Source organism: Cololabis saira, chromosome 10 (assembly GCF_033807715.1).
Source record: "Cololabis saira isolate AMF1-May2022 chromosome 10, fColSai1.1, whole genome shotgun sequence".
Classification (NCBI taxonomy): domain Eukaryota; kingdom Metazoa; phylum Chordata; class Actinopteri; order Beloniformes; family Belonidae; genus Cololabis; species Cololabis saira.
The window spans coordinates 45,832,618-45,858,141 of record NC_084596.1 but is presented as its reverse complement, the minus strand read 5'-3'; the positions used below and the strand labels follow the sequence as shown (position 1 = coordinate 45,858,141).

Genomic DNA, 25,524 nt, shown 5'->3' with positions numbered 1-25,524 from the left:
GTTGAAATACAATATCGAGAAAAAAGTCGAAATGTCGAGAATAATGTTGAAATACAATTTTTAGAAAAAAGTCGAAATGTAAACAATGTTGAAATACAATTTCAAGAATAAAGTCGAAATTTCGTGAATAAAGTCGGAATTTCGAGAATAAAGTTGAAATACATTTCGACTTTTTTCTCGAAATGCATAATGAAAAAAAAAATCTTCCTCCACTGAAATATTATTTTTATTTTTCTCCTGCCAGGCCCTCTTCCGTAAAACGTATTATTATTATTATTTTATATATTTTTTTATTTATTGTTCTAACAATAAACTTTTCACTTATAACATGATACTCATAGACATATATAAAGGCCTTTATATATATATATATATATATATATATATATATATATATATATATATATATATATATATATATATATATATATGATGATGCTGATCATTTTCTTCTCTTCCTGGGGTGGCAGCACTTCGCTTCCGTATAAAACTAATAAAGTGGGTTTTTTTCTTAAAAAGCAGCCATTGGCCCCGCCCCCGGGTCTTAGGCCCCGCCCCCGGATCCTAGGCCCCGCCCCCAGTCCTACGTGTTGACAGGACGGTTGGAGTGTCCGCTTCCCCCGCCTGGATGGAGTAACCTGAGAGACGGAGATCCTGCTGTTGTTCTTCCTTCAAGAGACGACCATGGCCGACGAGCAGCCCCCCCAGGCCCCGCAGGCCCCCCAGGCCCCGCAGGCCTGGACCATCGACAGGGACGACTACGAGCTCAACGAGGTGATCGGTGGGTAGCCTCGCCTGCTAACGACGGGAGCTAACCGCGAGCGGCTGCCGCCATAGACACATATCCGTATCCGCCCCATGGAGCTGCTGCAATACGTCAACGTCGCCGCCATATTGGATGTGGCAAGACTGCGCTGTAAACTAATACAAGTAAATGGACTTATGTTCATAAAGAAATGTACGTTTTACGTCTCATTTATTCATTCACACACGCACTAATATACTTGGGAAACAGTTAGGCACCAAATATAATACATTTAATTTTCTCAGATGGAAAAAATAAGAACTTTATTGATCCCACATAGGAGTAATTCATGTTATATCAGCTATAGAGAACAAGGTAGTGCCGAAAAACAATATATATATATTCCCCCTCACAAAAATAAGAAAAAGACAGAAACATATTTTCTCATCAACAAAGCATATTTTACATAAACATATTTAAACATTTTCAAGTAACAAAATAACCTATTTGAACCATTTTTCTGATTTTTGTGAGGGGTATTTATTGTTTTTCGGCACTACCTTGTTCTCTATAGCTGATATAACATGAATTACTCCTATGTGGGATCAATAAAGTTCTTATTTTTGCCGTCTGAGAAAATTAAATATATTATATTTGGTGCCCAACTGTTTCCCAAGTATATTAATGCGTGTGTGAATGAATAAATGAAACGTAAAACGTAAATTTCTTTGTTGAAAGGCGCTTTATGAAAATAAGTCAATTTACTGTATTAGTTTACAGCGCAGTCTTGCCACATCCAATATGGCGGCGACGTTGACGTATCACAGCAGCGGCAAGAACACTCGATGTGGTGTCGACGTAGCTTCCGCTAGCAACTTCCTCTAGCAACTTCCGCTGGCAGCTTCCGCTACTTTTTTTTTTTTTATTTTAAAATATCTTTATTTACAAACAACAAGGCATCAAACTTTATGAATTTTTTGTATTTTTTTTATTATTGAAACATAGATACAAACAAACAAGCCACATCACTAGACATGCAACTGTTTTTACAATACCTAAAGTTAGATCTAATGCCATCAATCGTACAGTCCTGTATAGAGGAATGAAATAATTTAATTCTTTACCCAATCATGTAAAACTCTCTTTTAACAATAATCAATTCAGAATACTACTTAAACAGCATCTATCCAAGTAATGGTTTCGGTATGGAATAGAGTTGTGTATGTAATATGATTGTTTTGGTACATGAGATATAATGGTATTATTGCATAATAGTGTTATTATATAATAGGTATATATGAGTGTGTGTGTGTGTGTGTATATATATATATATATATATATATATATATATATATATATATATATATATCTGTGTGAATATAATATAGAATTGACTTGTAATATTAGATATGACAGAGTATTATATAATAGGTATTTATATATATATACATATATGTATATATATATATATATATATATATATATATATATATATATATATATATGTATGTATGTATATGTGGGGATGATATAGTTCACTTGGTTTCTGTTCTTGTCTTGATTTTAAAATATCTTGATTTTTTTTTTTTATATATATATTTTTTTTTCTTCTTGCTCTTATTCTGTATTTTTTTTAAGTTCTTTTCTCTATTTGTTTTCTTTTGTATTGCATTATTTTGTTAAGACCCCAGGAATAATAGCTTCAGTTTCTGCTGCCGCTAATGGGGATCTCAATAAACAATAAACATAAAAGTCATATCAGAATTACAAACGTTTGCCTTGGGTTGAGCAACATCAGTATTACAAAATATACACTGAGAATCTAATTATTGAACAAAATAAAATTTAAAAAACAAATTAAATTAAAATAACAACTCACAAGGGCCATCTTATATTAAATCATATCTTTCAAGTAAAGAAAACAGTTTAAGGGCTTTCTTTTCTTTAACAAGACTCAAGGACTTACTCAAGAGCTTTAGCTCATTTCTCCAATGGGCCAAACATGGTTTGGTCTTAAAATATCTACATTTGTGAATGAAGAACTTTCCCAATAACACCAAATTATTAAGAACAAAGTCCAAATTCTTGTCTTCAACAAAAACACCAAATATAACTGTCTTCACTGTTAAATGTATCTCAATGTCCTTGGACTGTAACCAGCTCTGCATCTCACTCCAGAAATATTGCACTGAATCACAATGAAAGAAAAGATGTTGCAAAGTTTCAATTTCCCTTTCACAAAAAACACAATTATTCAATTCAAAGTTCAATTTTAATCTTAAAAACTCGTTTGTTGGGTAAATTTCATTTAAAATTTTGAAGTTTACCTCTTTTATTTTCGGTGGAAATGAAATATATTTTTTTCTTATTTTCCTAATCTTCTCCACTTCAAGTTCCTTTAGGATATTCCATCTGGTTCTGCTGGTTCTGCTGGTGTTAGCGACCGCAGGGGAAGAAAGGGTCCGCTCATAGTCGGTTCTGCACTTGGGGCCAGAAAACTTGATATATAATTCTGATTAACGGCTGCTATCACCTACATGGGCTGCGACGGATTTATATGTTAGAGCCTGAATCACTTGTATCCACAATATTACCCCAGATGTGTAAATATGCACTTTAAGAGCTGCTTGAGTTGTGCTGTTGTTACTTCCGGGGCCAAGCAGCAAAATGTTGCTCTTCTAATTGTAAATGTGGCTTTTCATCAGGTAGTGGAGCAACGGCGGTCGTCCAAGCAGCTTACTGCAAGCCCAGGAAGGAGAAGGTGGCGATCAAACGCATCAACCTGGAGAAATGTCAGACGAGCATGGACGAACTCCTGGTAAGTAACCTTAACAAAACATGTCTGTAAAGCACCAGGGGGGGGTGTGTGTACAGGACTGTCTCAGAAAATTAGAATATTGTGATAAAGTCCTTTATTTTCTGTAATGCAAAAATGTCATACATTCTGGATTCATTACAAATCAACTGAAATATTTCAAGCCTTTTATTATTTTAATATTGCTGATCATGGCTTACAGCTTAAGAAAACTCAAATATCCTATCTCAAAAAATTAGAATATTCTGGGAATCTTAATCTTAAACTGTAAGCCATGATCAGCAATATTAAAATAATAAAAGGCTTGCAATATTTCAGTTGATTTGTAATGAATCCAGAATGGATGACATTTTTGTTTTTTTAATTGCATTACAGAAAATAAAGAACTTTATCACAATATTCTAATTTTCTGAGACAGTCCTGAATGTGTGTGTGTGCGCGTGCGTGCGTTGCTATTGCTAACATTATTATTGACATTAAGTGTTAGAAGATTTTGAAAATAATAGAGAAAATTAATTGCAATATTTAGTTGTCTTTGCAATATTGATATTGTCCATGTTGATATTGCAATAACAAGATATTTTAGAAATATTGTGCAGCCCTAATATATGATGTAGGTAGTTGATGGATGCAGACAGAGAATATGTTTGTGTGCACAGGTATATTTATGAAGGAGGTGTCTGGGTTGGTTGGGTCAGACATGTCAGCAAAGAACGGATCGAAAGCTTATTACCACAACAAACCCTGAATTAACATGCACCTAAAATGTTAAAGATTGCCATAAAAAAGTTAGAAAACCATTAGCTTAAATGAAAAATATATTCACATGTATGTTTCAACATTATTGTTACTTTATAATTCTCACTTCATAAAGTCAGGAAATGTGACTTTATGAAGTGAGAATTTCTTCTCTTTACCCTCCACGCCACACTTTTATTTAAGTGGCCTAAGTGGCCGTAATGCCATCCGGTGCGAGGAAAAGGTCTGGATGCAGATGCAGAGAAAACGATCAGCAGCAGTCTTTCTGTGATTCTTACACAAGAGAAGCAACGTGATGTTATGTTATATTTCTATTTAAATCAGACCAGCATTATGTTGTTAATAGTACCAGTTTACTGCCCAGTAAACTGGTACTGGTACTGCCTCAGTTCAGCGTTGTATCTGTAAGGTTTTAACCTGCACTGATGTAGCAAGATCCTGAATCCGCCTGTGTGTATTTTAGATTAAAAATGCCTAATCCTGGTGGCTCAGTGATTACGTAACGCAGGTTGCTCCACCGTCTCCTGTCCACACCTGCTTTAAGACTGTTTTGTGTGTGTGTGTGTGTGTGTGTGTGTGTGTGTGTGTGTGTGTGTGTGTGTGTGTGTGTGTGTGTGTGTGTGTGTGTGTGTGTGTGTGTGTGTGTGTGTGTGTGTGTGTGTGTGTGTGTGTGTGTGTGTGTGTGTGTGTGTGTGTGTGTGTGTGTGTGTGTGTGTGTGTGTGTGTGTGTGTAAATAAATAAACAAACAGGACTGTCTCAGAAAATTAGAATATTGTGATTTTCTGTAATGCAATTACAAAAACAAAAATGTCATACATTCTGGATTCATTACAAATCAACTGAAATATTGCAAGCCTTTTATTATTTTAATATTGCTGATCATGGTTTACAGCTTAAGAAAACTCAAATATCCTATCTCAAAAAATTAGAATATTCTGGGAATCTTAAACTGTAAACCATAATCAGCAATATTAAAATAATTCGTCCATATATTTATGATAATCTACACCTCGTCGGGCATTATCCCTTACATATTTAGTATGTACTGTACTTACTGTACTGAGTTGTCAGTGCGTGCGTGTGTGTGTAACAGAAATATGACTGGGATAAACTGGCTCTGAGGGTTTACATAAAGACTTCATTAATCTTTCCTTGGTGTATTATTTTGCTTCCACTGGGTGGACTCACGCATTTGTTTCCTTGTCTGTGTTCAGAAAGAGATCCAGGCGATGAGCCAGTGCCACCATCCCAACATAGTGTCTTATTATACGTCGTTTGTGGTGAAGGATGAGCTGTGGCTGGTGATGAAGCTGCTCAGTGGTGGTAAGTGCTGCACTTCTGCTCAAACCACCAATTAATTTAACTTTTATCACATGCATGCTCCGACTTCAGCCCCTAATACATGTTTAGGTTAACCTGCCAGGACGTTTTCTTCTTGCTCTTTCCATATTTATAATTGTAGTCATTTTATTTTCGCTTTACTTTCCGGACATTTCTTGATCCGAAAAAATACATGATTCATTTGTGTCATCAATAACTAGATTAAGGGGGCATGTGACTATGCATTTCTTGCTGTATAGCTTGAAAATATAGTTTTATTTTGCTCTATAATAGTGGACATGATGTATCATTTGGAGAATTATTTATCTAAAGAAACATGGCGCGGTGTGGTGGCGCGGACAACCAACTTAAACCAACTCAGTTACATTAAAAACAGGACTACGGTTGCTTTTTGCATCAGGTGTAAAAGTTGTCACGTCAGTTAAATACAGTAATTATTTTTAAATGTTTGTGACCTTTCTGACAGTTGACCAATGTATTCAGAGGTGAACATCAAAGGGTATAGGGCTGCAGCTATCCAATATTTTAGTAATCCAGTATTCTACTGAAAACTCCATGATTCATTGAGTTAGGGCTGGGCGATGTATCGAGTATACTCGATGTACCACCAATGCAAAATATAATTCTGATTCTGCTGTATTGGAGCACATTAGGCTCCAGCGCTACTTGATGTTTTATCCATCAATGACTACAGAGATAAAACTGAAAACTACCCAGTTAGCTTTATTACGTTCTTATTTTCCCCCCTCATCTCTCTACAGCTCTGTGTTTGTACAGATTAAATGCGTTAGCTGCATGGACAGTCGTCATAGTTAACAGAAACCCAGCCCTCCACAGGGTAACGTTATGTTAGCAAGGTAGCGTAACGTTAATGTCATTAATTATCGCTACGTTAACTTAATTTTCCCGTGTGTGGGTGCCGGTCCTCCCTCTGGGAGTAACAGGGTGTTGGTGGAGAAGCTGCAGCGTTGAGGACGTACTGTTGTATCAGCTCTGTCTTACAGTGAAACAGCAACAGTGTTGCCTTGGTGTCCAGCTGGAAATCACCCACACTTTTCACATTTTCTGCTTTTCTTTTAGTTAAAACCAAACATATCCTCCTCTATCTTCTTCCTTTTTGTGCGCGGCGTCAGCGCGTTGTGCAGCATTAAACTTAGTCCGGGCCAAATACCTGCTTTGAGCTGCAAAATTAAACAAAATTAAGCAAAATTAAAGCTCGAGGCAGAGAAAATTCCTCCATCATTTTTTGTAATGGAATTATTGGAGGAATGGTTTCAGCCCTAAAAGGGTATGTATGTGCAGCCAGAGATTTAGGGGTTGTGTGGACAGTGAACATTTCTGCTGACAACCCTGTGCTTCATCTCAGGCTCTGTGTTGGATATCATCAAGCATATCATCTCTCGTGGTGAGCACAAGACGGGCGTGCTGGACGAGGCCAGCATCGCTACCATGCTGAGGGAGGTGCTGGAGGGGCTGGAGTACCTGCACAAGAACGGCCAGATCCACCGGTGAGTGTCTGATGCACTCACACACTCATGCTGTCATTCCTTCACTCACACACTCATGCTGTCATTCCTTCACTCACACACTCATGCTGTCATTCCTTCACTCACACACTCATGCTGTCATTCCTTCACTCACACACTCATGCTGTCATTCCTTCACTCACACACTCATGCTGTCATTCCTTCACTCACACACTCATGCTGTCATTCCTTCACTCACACACTCATGCTGTCATTCCTTCACTCACACACTCATGCTGTCATTCCTTCACTCACACACTCATGCTGGCATTCCTGCACACCAGCGTGCAGCTGGAACTAGACCTCACGCTTTCAATATTTAACACGGAGCACATGCATCATTTAGACGGTTTGTTTGACATCAAAGTTCCTCCCAGGAACGCTGCGAGGAGAGAGCAGCCCCCACCAATCTACGCAGCCTCGGTGCATGACAGATGTTACACTTGCAAATAAAGAAAATATGTGCTTGTAAAATAGCTTTCTTTAGTCACAATATTTATGGAAATCATATTTTTGTCAAAAATGGTAAAAATGTGACCAAGATAACAGTTAACTTTAAATGTGAGATTCTGCCTTCTGGAGTTTTACTGTTTGTTGTCAGTTTTCTGGGAGACGGGGCAGCTAACTAGCTTACACCTAATCACTGAAGATGGAGAGAGAGAGAGAGGGACGGGGTCAGTTCTGGTTCTGGGATCAGTTCTGGTTCTGGTTCTGGGGGCAGTTCTGGTTCTGGTTCTGGGGGCAGTTCTGGTTCTGGTTCTGGGGGCAGTTCTGGTTCTGGGGGCAGTTCTGGTTCTGGTTCTGGGGGCAGTTCTGGTTCTGGTTCTGGGGGCAGTTCTGGTTCTGGGGGCAGTTCTGGTTCTGGTTCTGGGGGCAGTTCTGGTTCTGGTTCTGGGGGCAGTTCTGGTTCTGGGGGCAGTTCTGGTTCTGGTTCTGGTTCAGTTCTGGCCGTTACTGTGTTCCGTGCTGAGTCTGCAGTAATCGTGCCAGCAGCAGTCAGAGCTGAGAGGACGTAGATGAGAGCGTGATGGTGTCAGAGCTGAGAGGACGTAGATGAGAGCGTGATGGTGTCAGAGCTGAGAGGAAGTAGATGAGAACGTGATGGTGTCAGAGCTGAGAGGAAGTAGATGAGAACGTGATGGTGTCTAACTGTAGAGCAGCTGGTCGTCTGGCAGAGCCGGGTCTGGGAAGTCACTCAGTGTTTACATGGGAACTTTAATTCCTCTTTAATTCAGATTTAAAATTAAATCCAATTTAAAATTTAAAAATTTCATGTAAACGCCTAATTCCTAATGAAAATGGCCATTCTGAATTAAACTTAATTCCGAAGTAAGTGGCTGGTTTATTCTGATTTTAAATCTGAATAGAATAATTCCAGATCATGTAAACACTCATTCCTCTTTAAATTAATTCCGGTCTTTCTTTCTGCTCGTTCCCTCGCCCGTCCGTCTCCATGATCTTATATTCCTGCTGGGCTGGTTTTCCAAACAAAGTTTCCAGATGCAGCAGCAGTAAACGCTGGTCAAGAGCAGAGAACATTTATTTAATAAATAGAAATAATTAAAAGAACAGATGGAAACAGGAAACATCAAAATTGTGAGCTTTTCAAAGTTGTAGCAGCTAAGTTAGTTTTTCTTCCGGTAGTTTAACTTCCGGTCCCCCCCCTATCCAATCAGAACCTTCCCAACCCCCAGACCTGGAGAGGAATTGGAGAAAGACCATCAAACGTGTTTTCTATGTAAACCTCAATTCAGAATTACTATTTCCATGTAAACTCAAAGGAAAATAGTTTAATTCTGAATTATTTAATTCTGAATAATGAATTCCGAATTAAAAACCATCACGTAACCGGGGTTTAATCCTCTCCTTCTCGTGGACAGGGATCTGAAGGCGGGGAACATTCTTCTAGGAGACGACGGCTCGGTGCAAATCGCTGGTACAGTGTTTATTTTTCTTTTCCTCCCTCATTGACTGTTTCATCTCTGCAGCTTGAAAGCAGATCTCTCTGAGATGTTTCCTATGGTTAGATGTTTTCCTGCACATCCCAGAACATGAATATTGAGATTGTCCTGTGTGTTGTTGGTGAATGCTTCCCCACCCCCCCCAGACTTCGGCGTGAGTGCTTTCCTGGCCGCTGGAGGAGACATGACTAGGAACAAGGTCCGGAAGACGTTCGTGGGGACCCCCTGCTGGATGGCTCCGGAGGTCATGGAGCAGGTGCCCGTCTCTCCCTCACTCCCTGTTCTCTCTGGAATGCTGCAGCTGAGCTTTCCTTCTCCTCCGGAGAGGCCTTTGGTCACATGGCCCTGTTTCTCATCTCCAGGTTCGTGGCTACGACTTCAAGGCTGACATCTGGAGTTTTGGGATAACAGCCATTGAACTGGCCACTGGAGCCGCACCGTACCACAAATACCCGCCCATGAAGGTACCGTCCTGCTCTCTGCTCTTTCACTCTTTAACCAGGCCTGTACGGCTGCAGCTAAACAATACTTTAGGGTGCTTTCACACCTGTCCCGTTTGGAGCAGTTGTTCCGGAACAGGGAGCGTTTCCCCCTAAAGATCGGAACGTTTGGTACATGTGAACACAGCAATCGCACTCGGAAACGGCACAAAACAAGCTAGCCGAGATCCTAGGAGAGGTTAGGGTAAGGATCTCGGTCCGATTCCATTCCAGACCTGAAACGGTTCATTTTTTTTATTTGTAGTGAGAACATAATCCACACAGCAACCGATACCACTCCATTCATGTGTATGTGCGGCCGCGGCTCAAGGAGAGGAGTCGGTGCAGCCTCCACCACCTTCTCTCCTATTGGACGTGCCCAGATGTCGTCCCAGCGCGGCACGGCGAAATTTAAAATTTTTTAATTCGGGCAGGGTATGCGCAGCGCAAACGCCGCGGCAGGCGCCTCTCGTCCGCCGCTGAGCTCTGCTCTGCTACGAGCGCACATAAATGAATGGGTAAAGCCTGAATTATGGTTCCAACGCAGAGCCTACACCGTAGGCTCTGCGTTGGTGTAACGCAGAACCATAAATCAGCCTAAAGCCGCGGCTGCGGTCTGCGCTGCGCTGAAAGGGGCTTGTTGTTTATCCTGCCTGCACCCGCCTGCACCCCCCCCCTCTGGTCATCCCGCTGCTGCTTCCACATGACTGTTGTGTGCTGCTGACGTCCCTGACCCCCCAGTCTGGCCTTCGGCAGGAGGGTCCCCCCTTATGATCCAGGTCCTGCTCAAGGTTTCTTCCCTCCTAAAGGGGAGTTTTCCTTGCCACTGTTTGGCTTAAGGTTTTTCTCCCACTAAGGGAGTTTTTACCTGCCATTGTTTATATAATAATTGCTCGGGGGTTTATGTTTATGTTTATGTTTATGTTTATGTTCTGGATCTCTGGAAAGCGTCTAGAGACAACATCTGTTGTATTAGACGCTATATAAATAAAATTTAATTGAATTGAATTGGGGTGTGGAAGAGGAAACTCCTTCCGCGTTCATTTGACCAATCAGAGAACAGCTGGTTCATGGCATTTGTTAACAGCTTTGAGCCGCTACAGACGGTTGCCTTATGAACACAAACCCCACGAACGAGAAACTGAACAACTGTATCGATTTAGCCCCTGAATCAGAACAAAACAAACGGACCACAGGTCTGAAAGCAGCCTTAGAAATCCAGTATTCTACTGAAAACTCCATCGAGTAATCAAATAATTGGATAAAACATATTTTTGTTTAGTTAAAGAGCAATTATATATATATGTGTGTGTGTGTGTGTGTGTGTGTGTGTGTGTGTGTGTGTGTGTGTGTGTGTGTGTGTGTGTGTGTGTGTGTGTGTGTGTGTGTGTGTGTGTGTGTGTGTGTGTGTGTGTGTGTGTGTGTGTGTGTGTGTGTGTGTGTGTGTGTGTGTGTGTGTGTGTGTGTGTGTGTGTGTGTGTGTGTGTGTGTGTGTGTGTGTGTGTGTGTGTGTGTGTGTGTGTGTGTGTGTGTAAATAAGACATTTCACCTAATAATTAATCACTGGTTTCCTTTTTTTAGACAATCAATGTCTTTATTTTAAGATGCACATTGTTTAAAACAGCCAACAGCAATTGCATCTCAGGAAATGTGACTAGAAAAAATAAATAAGCAAATTTTAAGTTGTAGTTAAGTTTTAAGTTAAAGTCTTGATAAGATTTTGAGTTCAGTGCTCCAGCGCTACTGGATGTTTTATCCATTAATGAATACAGAGATAAAACTGAAAACTACCCAGTTAGCTTTATTACGTTCTTATTTTCCCCCCTCATCTCTCTACAGCTCTGTGTTTGTACAGATTAAATGCGTTAGACGTATCGACAGTCGTCATAGTTAACAGAAACCCAGCCCTCCACAGGGTAACGTTATGTTATCAAGGTACCGTAACGTTAATGTCATTAATTATCGCTACGTTAACTTAATTTTCCCGTGTGTGGGTGCCGGTCCTCCCTCTGGGAGTAACAGGGTGTTGGTGGAGAAGCTGCAGCGTTGAGGACGTACTGTTGTATCAGCTCTGTCTTACAGTGAAACAGCAACAGTGTTGCCTTGGTGTCCAGCTGGAAATCACCCACACTTTTCACATTTTCTGCTTTTCTTTTAGTTAAAACCAAACATATCCTCCTCTTTCTTCTTCCTTTACATGCGTGGCGTTGTAACGTATTAAACGTAGTCGGGGTAAATACCTGCTTTGAGCTGCAAAATTAAACGATTCCTCGTTTAATTTCTAGATCATTTTTTGTGATCAAATTACTCGAATTGTTGGAGGAATTGTTCCAGCCCTAGAGTCCTGTGTTCTCCAGCAGACTCTAGACATGTTGGGAGCTCATTTGTCTGTCAACTATTGAATGTTCATAGCAAATCAGAAAAATACTTGTGACGCGGTGAAAAATGGAAATAAAGACCGTGATTTGTTTTATTAATCTGCTTTTCATGCCTGCAACACGTCGCAAAATCAGTGCGCACAAGAGAAAGCCAGACAACCGGAACGTGCACCTGCAGCTGCCTGCTGGCTGCATTGTTTCACGTTTGATTTCTTTGGCTTTTTTGGCAGTGTGAGGTTTTATCGCTGGGCCCACCGGGGGGCGCTGCTCCACTGAAAACTCAAATATCCTATCTCAAAAAATTAGAATATTCTGGGAATCTTAATCTTAAACTGTAAGCCATAATAAGCAATATTAAAATAATAAAAGGCTTGCAATATTTCAGTTGATTTGTAATGAATCCAGAATGTATGACATTTTAGTTTTTTTAATTGCATTACAGAAAAAAAAGAACTTTATCACAATATTGTAATTTTCTGAGACAGTCCTGTAAAGTTGGGTGTGAAACTGAACTTGTAGTGTTGTAACTGTTGTTGTAGGTGTTGATGCTGACGTTGCAGAACGACCCTCCGTGCCTGGAGACGGGGATCACAGACAAAGAAATGGTGAAGAAGTACGGCAAATCCTTCAGGAAGATGCTCTCTTTGTGTTTACAGAAAGACCCCGAAAAGAGGTCAGTGGCTCCCTGGACACTTATTTCTGTGCATTTGTGCACCTGTCCTGCTGTTTTCTGAATCGTGTGCCTCTTTCCTGTTTAGGCCAACTGCTGCTGAGTTACTGAAGCACAAATTCTTCACCAAAGCCAAGGTGAGCTTTGTGCTGCTGGCGTGAGGCTGGAATAACGATGCAAGTGTAGATCCTCCGTCACCCAGCCACCCGCAGCCCTTAAACAGAAGGCAGTTGGACTTGTTTTCTTGGTTCTTGAAGATGGTTCACCTTGTTTTTTCAGTCCAGGTGGTAGGAAGCTAAAATGACTGGTAAAACCATCCACCGTATACTGTTCCAGTCTCTTATGGCATTTTCCACTAGTACCTACTCAGCGCCACTCCACTCGCCCCGGGTTGGTTCTTTTCCACTAGGGGTCTAACGTGCCGAGTAGATACTTTTCTGTAACTATTCTGCCGAGGTTCTAAGCTGCTGAGTCGGCTGTATCTGACATCATCACACTACAGGCCACTGATTGGTCGGGGGGTTGGAGTCAGACGTCTGAGTCAGGAGGAGGAAATCAGAGAAAGAGCGGCTCGAGGCTTCTTCATTTTATTCCACCAGCAACGGCAGCAAAAGTCTGTTTCATGATCCAACTCTGAGGGTCAGATGTTCATAAACCTGGTGCTGAGGAGAGAATTAAAAAGGATCTAGACGGTGATAAGGAACGACCAGATCTACCAGGAGATCTGTCTCTTCATAGCTGCTCACGGCTCCAGATGACTTTTCAGCAGCGCCGAGACAAACTAAATTTTTTTAAAAGCGTCGGTGCTTGAAGCTTCTCTCACTCTCATTTTTTAACTTAATATTGAACACAAGCAATTGAAATTCAAAAGAAAAAGCTCAAGCACATCAGCAAACCAATTAGGCCAGGTGCATTATTCAAAAATGCAATACAAATACAGTTAAATAAATACAATTCAGAAATAAAATAAGGCTGAGTCTCAAATAGGCACTTAAGCAGACTCTCAATTCAAAATTAAAACTAAAGCTGACTCAATACAGCGATTCAAGTTCTAGTAGCTGTAACGTTTACAGTGGAACTGGTCCGGACATGTTTAGTGTTTAAATGATAATTCAGGCTGGAGCAGCTCCGCTGATAGGAACATTCTTTTTTACCAAATGTATAAATCACTGCGTTCTTGTTAATTGTCCCGTCTTCTTTATTTTTATACATAAACTTGTCGTTCAAAGGTCCTAACAAAGATTTGCTGAGTCTCCCCTGAGTCGTCCAGGTCTGTCAGGTCTTTGTTAGTTTGACCAGCAGCAGGAGGAAGTGACCTGTTACTGCCAAGTGAACTACGGCTCCCTCAATGGGACACATTTAAAATACTCACGCATATTCCCACTCATAATTAATTGCGTTAATTTTCATAAATCGTTAATTAGCGGTGTAATTAATTAATCTACGCGCTAAACTGACAGCCCTAAAAAAGACATCTTCAAGAACCAAGAATAAACGTCCAGTGAAATAGTTGAGTATGTTTTGGGAAGAACATTGACAGATTGTGCTGTGATTCTGCTTCCACTTCAGAACAACGAGTACCTGCAGGAGAGGCTCCTCCAGAAAGGACCCACAATATCCGACCGATCTAAAAAGGTTTGTCCCGATGAAGGCGTTAAAGCTGGTGTCCCGTCCTCCTGCCGATCCCAGGCTGAGCTGCTGTTTCTGCTGTCTCCGCTGTCCCGTGTAGGTGCGGCGCGTCCCGGGCTCCAGCGGCCGACTCCACAAGACGGAGGACGGGGGCTGGGAGTGGAGCGACGACGAGCTGGACGAGGAGAGCGAGGAGGGGAAGGCTGCCGTGGCGGCTCTGCGGGTGAGGCCCTGCAGGTCTGCGTTCACCAGGCTGATCAGCGGACGTCAGGCTCTGACGGGGCTCTGACGGGGCTCTGACGGGGCTCTGACGGGGCTCTGACGGGGCTCTGACGGGGCTCTGGCGGGGCTCTGGCGGGGCTCTGACGGGGCTCTGGCTGGGCTCTGACGGGGCTCTGACTGACGGGGCTCTGACGGGGTTCTGACGGGGCTCTGACGGGGCTCTGACTGACGGGGCTCTGACGGGGCTCTGACGGGGCTCTGACGGGGCTCTGACGGGGCTCTGACGGGGCTCTGACGGGGCTCTGGCGGGGCTCTGGCGGGGCTCTGGCGGGGCTCTGGCGGGGCTCTGGCTGGCTGGGCTCTGACGGGGCTCTGACGGGGCTCTGACTGGGCTCTGACGGGGCTCTGACGGGGCTCTGACGGGGCTCTGACGGGGCTCTGACGGGGCTCTGACGGGGCTCTGACGGGGCTCTGACGGGGCTCTGACGGGGCTCTGACGGGGCTCTGACGGGGCTCTGACGGGGCGCTGACGGGGCTCTGACGGGGCTGTGACGGGGTTCTGACGGGGTTCTGGCGGGGCTCTGGCTGACGGGGCTCTGACGGGGCTCTGACGGGGCTCTGACGGGGCTCTGACGGGGCTCTGACGGGGCTCTGACGGGGCTCTGGCGGGGCTCTGGCTGACGGGGCTCTGACGGGGCTCTGACGGGGCTCTGACGGGGCTCTGACGGGGTTCTGACGGGGCTCTGGCTGACGGGGCTCTGGCGGGGCTCTGGCGGGGTTCTGACGGGGCTCTGGCTGACGGGGCTCTGACGGGGCTCTGACGGGGCTCTGACGGGGCTCTGGCTGACGGGGCTCTGGCGGGGCTCTGACGGGGCTCTGACGGGGCTCTGACGGGGCTCTGGCGGGGCTCTGACGGGGCTCTGACGGGGCTCTGACGGGGTTCTGACGGGGCTCTGACGGGGCTGAGACGGGGCTCTGACGGGGCTCTGGCTGGGCTCTGACGGGGCTCTGACGGGGCTCTGGCGGGGCTCTGACGGGGCTCTAGCGGGGCTCTGACGGGGCTCTGACGGGGCTCTGACGGGGCTCTGACGGGGCTCTGACGGGGCTCTGACGGGGTTCTGACGGGGCTCTGACGGGGCTCTGGCTGGGCTCTGACGGGGCTCTGACGGGGCTCTTGACGGGGCTCTGGCGGGGCTGTGACGGGGTTCTGACGGGGCTCTGGCGGGGCTCTGGCGGGGCTCTGGCGGGGCTCTGGCGGGGCTCTGGCTGACGGGGCTCTGACGGGGCTCTGGCTGACGGGGCTCTGGCGGGGCTCTGGCGGGGTTCTGACGGGGCTCTGGCGGGGCTCTGGCGGGGTTCTGACGGGGCTCTGGCGGGGCTCTGGCTGGCGGGGCTCTGGCTGGCGGGGCTCTGACGGGGCTCTGGCTGACGGGGCTCTGACGGGGCTCTGGCTGGCGGGGCTCTGGCTGGCGGGGCTCTGGCGGGGCTCTGACGGGGCTCTGGCTGACGGGGCTCTGGCGGGGCTCTGACGGGGTTCTGACGGGGCTCTGGCGGGGCTCTGACGGGGCTCTGACGGGGCTCTGACGGGGCTCTGACGGGGCTCTGGCGGGGCTCTGGCGGGGCTCTGGCGGGGCTCTGGCGGGGCTCTGGCGGGGCTCTGACGGGGCTCTGACGGGGCTCTGGCGGGGCTCTGACGGGGCTCTGGCGGGGCTCTGACGGGGCTCTGGCTGGGCTCTGGCGGGGCTCTGGCGGGGCTCTGGCGGGGCTCTGACGGGGCTTTGAGGACGCCAGGTGGTTCGGGGTTCTGGGTCCAGCTGAGCCGGTTCTGCTTTTACGACTGGTCCTAAAAGACGGCATATTTCAGAGCTGACTAAAACCAGCACCACTTGAGTCTTTAAAGACAAACTCTTGTAAAGCATATAAAGCTGAACCATGGGACATCAGGCCAGCCAGCTGGTCTGAACCCGCTCCCGGGATCACCTCGTCTCACTTTACAATTGGCGCTTTTCCACTAGTACCTACTCAGCTGTCTCCACTCCAATCTCGCCCTCGTTTCTTTTTAGACAACCAGATCAGAAGTAGGAGGTTGGAGAAGCTGCTGGGACGTGTTTGATTGTGTATCTAAAGGAAGAAGACAACAACACTAAAGATGTAGAACCTGGAGGAGATGATAGATGTGCTGCTGGATCTGTGGCTTGTGTTCCATGAGAGAGAGAGGGAGAAGCTTTTGTTAGTTTGTCTCTGCTGAAAGTCAGCTGGAGCCGTGAGCAGCTATGAAGAGACAGATCTCCTGGTAGATCTGGTCGTTCCTTATCTCCGTCTAGATCTTTTTAATTCTCTCCTCAGCACCAGGTTTATGAACATCTGACCTTCAGAGTTGGATCATGAAACAGACTTTTGCTGCTGTTTCTGGTTGAATAAAATGAACCAGAATCCGTCAGAGTCTCTTTCTCTGATTTCCTCCTCCTGACTCAGACGTCTGACTCCAACCCCCCGACCAATCAGTGGCCTGTAGTGTGATGATGTCAGATACAGCCGACTCAGCAGCTTAGAACCTCGGCAGAATAGTTACAGAAAAGTATCTACTCTGCACGTTAGACCCCTAGTGGAAAAGAACCAAACCGAGGCAAGTCGGGCTGAGTAGGTACTAGTGAGAAAGTGCCAAATGTGTGTCGATGCTCAACTGTCTGGATGTGGGCTCTGCCTTCCTGTTCTTCTTAGCTGGGTTGTCACTTTACCTTTGCGTCGTCGACTCTCTGTTAACTTTTTAAATGATGCAATTCTTACATTAGTCCTCAGGCTGATGGGATGAACGGGCCAGAAGTGCATGTATTTAATGGTGCTAATCTGTCATGTCCATTCTGCAGTCCCCCAGAGTAAAGGATGGATCCCAGAACATGGAGGTGAGTCCATTCGTAGTGGACATGACATGAAAATTCACCTTGTTATCATTCATACTTAAACAGGGAGATTTGCATGACTTTAATAGGCATTCTTAAATTCTATTCCCATAAAAATGGTTTAGCGAATGAAATAATTTGCATATTTGTACCTGTTAGCTTTTCCCCCCAGCAGACAGCTCTGCAGCGCATCTGCAGCCCCCTGCTGCAGCACCCGAGGGAGCTGCCGCGCTGACCCCAGCAGAGGAGGATGCTGCCCCCCAGGCGGCCCCCCAGGGGGCCAGCCCCGCGCACGGACCAGCGGTCCAGGTGCAGCAGGTAAATCCCCCCTCGGAGTAGGGCTGGGTGATAGGGACTAAAAGATATATCTTCATATTTTCTAGCTGAATGGTGATACTCGATATATATCGATATTTTTTCTGTGCCATAATTGGGGTTTCCCCCAAAGCATTATAGCATAGCATATCTGTTAGCATATCTGTTAGCATATCTGTTAGCATATCTGTTAGCATCTCTGTTAGCATCTCTGTTAGCTTCTCTGTTAGCATCTCTGTTAGCTTCATCTTTTCTGAGGCAACCCTTAAAAAAACAGTCAGTTTTAATACAAAGCCTCGTGCCAAATGTCACACAGGTTCCTTTATTAACAGAGGTCTGCACAATATCAAAATGTATAAAACAAATGAAATAAAAATAAACTGCCTGCATATATAGAATAAAAATGCTTCTTGAATAAAATAAAACAAATATCCCTTTCCTGTATAACAATTAAATTAAAATACACTGTGTAATTAATACAATGTAGACAGTAACAGGCAGACTTTTCCACTGAGGTTGACAGTTGTGCAAATAACAAAACATTTGTGCAAATCTCAAATAAAACATTCAAGTCAATTTGTCACAAAATAAGCTACATCAAAATCATTAAAAAAAAAAATATATATATTATTATTATTTTTTTTTTTTAATCGATATAAACGATATTGTCTCGTACCATATCGCGAGCTGGGAGCTGGCAGCAGCTTTTCCAGCGGTCCCAGCGCCGGTACCGGCTCGTCTGCTCCACTCTAGCTGCTGTGTGTGTGGGTCAGCCCTCTGAAAACATGTCCCGCTGTGTCTCTGCAGGACCCGGCCACCTCTGGGACTCCCATCAGCCTCGTGCTCAGACTGAGAAACAACAAGAAGGAACTCAACGACATCCGCTTTGAGTTCATGCCAGGAAGAGGTAGAGTTGCTCAAAGAGGGGGTTTTTCTTCCTGTCCTTGACTCGTCCCTCACGTCCTCATGTTTGCTCTTCTGTCCAGACTCTGCTGACGGAGTGTCCCAGGAGTTGGTCTCCGCTGGTCTGGTGGACGGCAGAGACCTGGTCATCGGTAGGTTAGCGTGGGGGGGGGGATGTTTCACCGTTATGACTGTTGCCTGGTGATGGAGGTCAAGGTCTTGCAGCACAAGACCTGAATGAGAAGATAGAGGTGTGTGTGTGTGTGTGTGTGTGTGTGTGTGTGTGTGTGTGTGTGTGTGTGTGTGTGTGTGTGTGTGTGTGTGTGTGTGTGTGTGTGTGTGTGTGTGTGTGTGTGTGTGTGTGTGTGTGTGTGTGTGTGTGTGTGTGTGTGTGTGTGTGTGTGTGTGTGTGTGTGTGTGTGTGTGTGTGTGTGTGTGTGTGTGTGTGTGTGTGTGCGCCTGTCTTTAAAACTGCTCACAAGACTGCTAGCAAGTATTGGTTTTAGAAAAATGTAGGATGCACTTTGCAAATAATTGCAGTGTGTAGCTGCAATTATTATTAGAACCTGCTACATTCCAATGTAAATGGTAATGGCTAACATATATAGCGCTTTCCAGCTGTACTCCTACAGCCCCAAAGCGCTTTACACTGTAGACATTCACCCACACACGCACACATTCACACACCGGTTGTCGGCGGAGCTGCCACACAACGGCGCTGGCCTGACAACCAGGAGCAACCGGGGGATTCAGTGTCTTGCCCAAGGACACTTTGGTGGACACAGGCGGAACTAGGGTTGGAACCACTGACCTTCAGGTTCATGGTGAACGCTCTACCAACTGAACCACCTTCCCCCCAGCAGTAGCAGCTCCACAGCTACACAGAGGTGCAGCCCCTGTGTGGCTGGAGAAACTCTCACTACACACACGCATCACACACATCACACACAACATACACAACCTCCGCTCAGACACACACAACCTCACACACAACCTCCACTCAGACACACACAACCTCACACACACGATAACGATACAAATTCAACTCCACCTTTGTAACTATAAATCTATCACCACCTTCAGTCTTTGGAGCCAAATCACTGCTCTAAAAGATACTAAATACTAAACTACACCAATTACATTGAATTAATAAAAACCAATTAAATGAGTTACACCTGTACTGCAAAACTAATGACTCAAATGAAACAAGTTTGAAATGTAAGAACAGATTCAACATTTATTCAAACTGTATGGCTTAAACAGTGGGATAACAGTGCAAAGAGCAAAACTACCATTGTCCTTCAAGTTTTCCTAGTTTATAAAATCACAAAGTAGAAAAAATACAACCTGATAAATAAAGAAACAGGACAAATAAATAAAAGTTCACTGAAAATAAAATTCTATCAGTGATGACAACCATTTCCTTCTGTTTTTGCAGACTCTGCACATAATAGATGATGTTTGCTCCTTGTCTCTCTTTTTAAATCCAAACCAGTTCCAGATAACGGAGCTGGAGCCTCGTTTAACAACGAGCTCCTTCTGCCATGTTTGTTACACAAAAACGTCATCAACGGGAATTTATCCTTTTTACCGCGAGATGACAAATTCTTACCGTGGGGAATTTTTTTGACGGTAAATCATGAACGGTAAAATATGGCCCATCCCTAGTTGCCACTTGTTTAAGGTGGTGCAGATATGTGAGTTCCTCTGGACCAGAAACCCAACGCTGGTCCTGTCTGCTCCTCCTCACCGGCCCACGTCGCCCTGCTCTTAACCTAGTCATGTTTGGAGCTAACAGCACTTCACTCGTAGGGAAACGTTGCTTTGCCAGATTACAAGAGTTGCTGTTAAGCAGGAACTCCAGCAGGGAATCAGATGATGGATTACTGCTCCCCATCACTTTAGGGACGTCTCATTGATCAACGTTGCAGACGCGCCTTAATTAAAGTCCCTTGTAGCACACAACTGTTGTGCTAAACAAGCCGGTTCAGCGCGTAGCAAAGCACAACCCTGACTCTGGTCTAAAGCAGCTGTAAAGGCACCACACGTCTTGGGTTTTGCCTTTTTTGTAGTGATGCACCGAAATAAAAATTTGTGACCGAAACCGAAAATAATAATAAACACTTGGCCGAATACCGAACAATACCGAACATGGTTCTTCGCAGTTTTTCATTTATTTTGCCAATTTTTTCACCATTGCATAAATCAAATACATTTGATTTAGGCATGCTTTTCAAAGAAAAAAATCTTTTACAAAATTACAAGGTAGAAAACATTTGTTGAACATAAAAAACTGAACATTTTTTAATTTCCCAGCATTTCTTAAATATTCCAGCAGACATTATACCAGCAAAGAACAATAACTTAAAATAAATAAATTAGCAAAATACATTTCTTGGCCATCTTTGAGCTTACGTTAGGCTTAACTGACTGAACATTGTAACATAGGCCTTAAAACAATAAAAATGCATTAAAGCGCTCAGGGTTTTTTATCATTTCAAATGATAAATCAAACTTGTAGCTGAAAGACTTTGCAGATGTGCCCCCTCTAGATATTTGAGCAGAACATTCATGTCAAACAGCCATTCTTGTATTATTCTTTGCCACTCTAAAATACTTCCACACTGCTGACATGTTTGCACCACTTCACTCCACGCTCTTCCACGTTTGATTTCCTCATCTAAACCTGTAATAGATTGATTTATGTTGTTTTGGTTCCACCTGCTGGTGAATGTTAGGTAAAATTCTTATGTGGTTAGTTTCTGGTTGGCCAACGATTTATGTTTGTGGTGCAACAGTTACGGAGCGGCCAGTCTATTTCCTTATTTTACAACGCCGTTATTAATTGTTCGTTTTTTTTCCCACTTATTCCACCGAACACCGAAAGTGTTTTTTTTCCATTTTCGGCCGAACAATTTCGGTTACCGAACAATCGGTGCATCACTACTTTTTTGTTTTTTAAAAGCCTAACTTGTTGCTTATTAAACGTGGCTTCTTCTCCATCTCTTTGTTCTAGTTGCTGCCAATTTGCAGAAAATTGTTGATGACCCTCAAAGCAACAAAAACGTGACCTTTAAACTGGTGAGTGCTGCATGTTTTATTATTGTATTATTGTATTGTAATGTAATTTGTAATCCATGTAAATGTGGGCTGTGTTTCTGCCAGGCGTCTGGGGTGGTGGAAGAGTCGGAGATCCCCGATGATATCAAACTCATCGGCTTTGCGCAGCTGAGCATCAGTTAAGTGGAGCAGACGACAGGAGACAGAAGCAAACGGTTTTGCACGGCTGCAGGACGGTCCACTCAGAAACCACTACTGCCAACCAGGAGATGGTTGGAGAGAGGAGGACGTGCAGGGGGAGAGGAGGGGCTGCTGCAGGGTGCATGAGGACCACACGGAGGGTTCAGGCCATCACAGGAATCACACTTGAAATGTTTACAGTGCGCTTTTACAGCAGACGGGAGAAGAAATGCAATCAGCTCTTATATCAGTCACTCATGTCTGTCCTTCCTCCTCACACACGAGCACAAGCCCAACCATCTCCTGCCAGTACTGGGAACTATTGCCTTTATTTCTTTCTTTCTTTCAGATGTGCCACAAAGCTCAAAAGTATCCCGCCACCTCTCCGCGGCTCTTCCCGCTGCGCTGACCCCGGGGGGCGTAGACTGGGCCTTACATGTGTCTAACTGGGAAGTGGGCGGGTTAATCAGCTACATCACGTCCCTGTCACACACACCGTAGCACAGCGTCAGTCGTCATTCCATACATTCAGATTCTACTGCAGTTTTACTAAAGAAAATGTGGAAAAGCTGTTGTCCCGCAGCGTTGTGAAGACCCGTCCCCGTCCCGTCGTCAGTGTGCTGTTGTCCAGGCGGAACCACGGAGCTTAAAGCTGACACATTATCCCTTCAACTTTTATTCCCCTCTTTCTTCCAAACTGTCCCCATTCCCAGAGTCTTAACATCTGAGACGTGTCCTGGTAGAAATCTGCCGTGGGTGGAGCAGAAAAGCTTCTGTCTCTTTCTCCTAAATCAGGTTTCATCCTGGTAGCCCCCCCTTCTCTCTTTGGAGATCCGTGTTCCAGCTTTGGTGGAAACTCTTTGGAGGTGCGGTTGAGGGGAGAAGGCAGCCGGGGAGCTGGCCGTTCCTGCGCCCACCTGAGAGCCGTGGGACCTCAGTGGGGGTCCACGTCTCACCTGTTAACCCCCCTGATAAACACAGCTCTGAAACACATTCCATCAGAGGAAGCTTTGAGTCAGCGCTGGTTCTCCTGAGGCTTCTCTCTCACTGACAGCTGCCTGATAGTCTATGCAATAGTGCTTCTTCATATTACCCTTCATTTCCACTCCACGCTACCATTTGTGTAAAAGCATCAAACTGCTTTTTTTTGCACGTTGAAAGAGTTCAGCCATTGAGCTGCGTGTGCAGCTCCATCAACCTGCAGGGGCAGTTAGAACGGTGCCAGAATGAAAACATCATGCAGCATCGTCAGAGAGATTCCTGCTTCTGATGACCATCAACACCCGGGGAGAACCCTGAGGGCTGGTCCAGCCGGGCCCAGGTCCGGGTCCGGGCCCAGGTCCGGGTCAGCAGGTCCGGGCCCAGGTCCGGGGACCTCCGGTCCTGAAGCTCAGAAAGCACCTGGGGTGGGTCTCTGCCCCCCCAGGACCTCTGCTGTTACTGTCCAGGGTTCTGCTGAGGTTCTGCTGAGGTTCTGCTGAGGTTCTGCTGAGGTTCTGCTGAGGTTCTGCTGCCACCTGAACCCCCTAACACCTGGCGCAGTTGTTGTTTTCTCGCCCCATTGGGCCGCTGTTAAGAAATAAATAATAATATTGTAACAAAGGCAGCAGAATGTCCAGATATGTGGAGCTGTGAAGCGGCTTGTGGGTGGCCGGCTGGGGCTGGGGGAGGGGCGGCTGGTCCTGGTCTCAGCAGGGCCCACACAAGTCAACTGCTGCTGGCTAATGTTTGATTTGTCTTCTCTACAGCTGTTAATAGTTCAGTGTCAAGTTTGGCACAGAAAATTTCCAGTTGTGAGCTGGTCAGATCCACCACGGATCGTCCTCCGGGGCCACAGTTAGTCCTGGCGTTAGTTTCAGTCCTTTAGTCTCCAGTCTTCCAGGAGCTCGCCGCTGTCCTGACTGTCCTGACTGTCCTGACTGTCCTGACTGTCCTCAAACTCTTCCCTTCAACACGGCACCAAAGCTTTCTTAGGTTTAATTTAGAAGTTTAGTCTGCCCCCTGAAATGCATCCATACCCTCCATTATATTGAGAAGAAGCGTGACATTTAAGCTGAAATCTCAGTTGTTTTTAAACAAATGCAAAACTTTCTGCGTGGCAAGATTTCACTCAAACATTTGATGAGATAACCCCGAGGACGTTTCTTCTTCTTCATAATATTTCTTCATATATCTTCATTTGTCACTGTACTGTAGTTTACTTGCTCTGAACGCCGACTGTCGTCACTCCCGGTGTAGCCGTCTGTCCTTTTGTTGGGTTTTTTTTTTTTTTACACTTTTTATTTTTTAAATAATTGTACCACATGCAAAGGGCTGCGCTGAAGCTCCCAGTTCAGGTACTGATGTAAATGGTATATGTAAAGATATAAATGTACATACGATTGCAACTCCATGCACTGTCTCACAAACGTGGAAAGGTTTCTATGTAACGGTGTCGATGCATTGACTGTTTTAAGTGTACAATAGCCAATAAAAGAAATATTTAACTTGTAAATATTGATGAAGGCAGCCGGATTGAGACCGGACCAGTGTTGGTGTGTTAGTGTTGGTGTGTTAGTGTCGGTGTGTTACTTCACCCGACAGACGCCTCACACCCACAGGACTCTGGCTGAGTGGGACGATAACAGCATTGATAAAAGAGCTTGGAAAGGAAGTCGGATGGACTTTTTATTTTATTTACTCAGAAAACTCGTTCTTCCGGCTTCTTTATGTGTTTGAAAAAAGGAAGCATTGATTGGCAAGTACATATTTATATTTTAAGTGTTTTCATGTCATCACATATTTCAAAACATGCTTGATCATAACGAAATCTGAAGCAGAACATTTGTGAAGAGGAAATTCCTTGACTGATTATTTACGTTGTTCAATGCATACAAATTCATTTTTAGTATTTGAATAAAATCACTTGTTGGAATTCAGTGAATGAGTGCATCTCTTATTTCTGAAAGCTTTTTTTCCATATTTCCTTTTTTCTTTAACTGGTCAAGGTCTAAATTTGGACTTGGAGTTTGGCCTTGCATGCACCGGGTTACTGATTACAGTTAATGGTTAAATATTGATCGTCATGTGAGCCTCAATAGGACAGAACCGCCGTTTCCTTTACACATCAGCTGCTGTGTGACGATGGTTGAATTTGGGGAGATTTTGAGGATCATTGGCCACGGTTACACAATGGTTTTTAATTTGGAATTAATTATTCCGAATTAAACTATTTTAGAGTTAACATGGAAATAGTAATTCTGAATTGAGGTTTCCATGGAAAACACGTTTGATGGTCTTTCTCCAATTCCTCTCCAGGTCTGGGGGTTGGGAAGGTTCTGATTGGATAGGGGGGGGACCGGAAGTTAAACTACCGGAAGAAAAACTAACTTAGCTGCTACAACTTTGAAAAGCTCACAATTGTGATGTTTCCTGTTGCCATCTGTTCTTTTAATGATTTCCAGGTAAGGTAATTTTTTCAAAGGTGGACTTTATCAGAAGATACCATCAGGTGCACATTGACATTCCTAAAACTGCAGTGATCACACCATTTGGTTTGTTTGAGTTCCTAAGCACGCCTTTTGGGCTCAAAAATGCAGCTCAGACTTTCCAACGGTTAATGGACTCAGTTTTACGTGACCTCACTTTTGTTTTTGTGTAC

The 25,524-nt window shown here is 44.6% G+C and overlaps 1 protein-coding gene across 1 annotated transcript; it reads left to right on the top strand.

Moving 5' to 3' along the window:
- Positions 1-584: 584 nt before the first annotated feature.
- LOC133453139 (serine/threonine-protein kinase OSR1-like) lies at positions 585-24,802 on the top strand. Its single transcript, XM_061733024.1, has 17 exons — positions 585-781; positions 3,451-3,563; positions 5,535-5,643; positions 7,028-7,169; positions 9,068-9,123; positions 9,295-9,404; positions 9,511-9,612; positions 12,545-12,678; positions 12,764-12,812; positions 14,245-14,310; positions 14,405-14,527; positions 17,394-17,429; positions 17,586-17,744; positions 18,549-18,648; positions 18,728-18,796; positions 21,661-21,725; positions 21,810-24,802. Exons 1-17 carry the CDS (start codon positions 685-687, stop codon positions 21,885-21,887), a joined length of 1,608 nt encoding a protein of 535 aa, XP_061589008.1. The 5' UTR covers positions 585-684; the 3' UTR covers positions 21,888-24,802.
- Positions 24,803-25,524: the final 722 nt, after the last annotated feature.

Coding starts and splice junctions, on each gene's coding strand:
- LOC133453139 (XM_061733024.1), top strand. CDS start 685: ATGGCCGACGAGCAGCCCCCCCAGGCCCCGCAGGCCCCCCAGGCCCCG. Junction 9,405..9,510: donor CTCCGGAGGTCATGGAGCAG/GTGCCCGTCTCT, acceptor TCTCATCTCCAG/GTTCGTGGCTACGACTTCAA. Junction 14,528..17,393: donor CTGCCGTGGCGGCTCTGCGG/GTGAGGCCCTGC, acceptor TCCATTCTGCAG/TCCCCCAGAGTAAAGGATGG.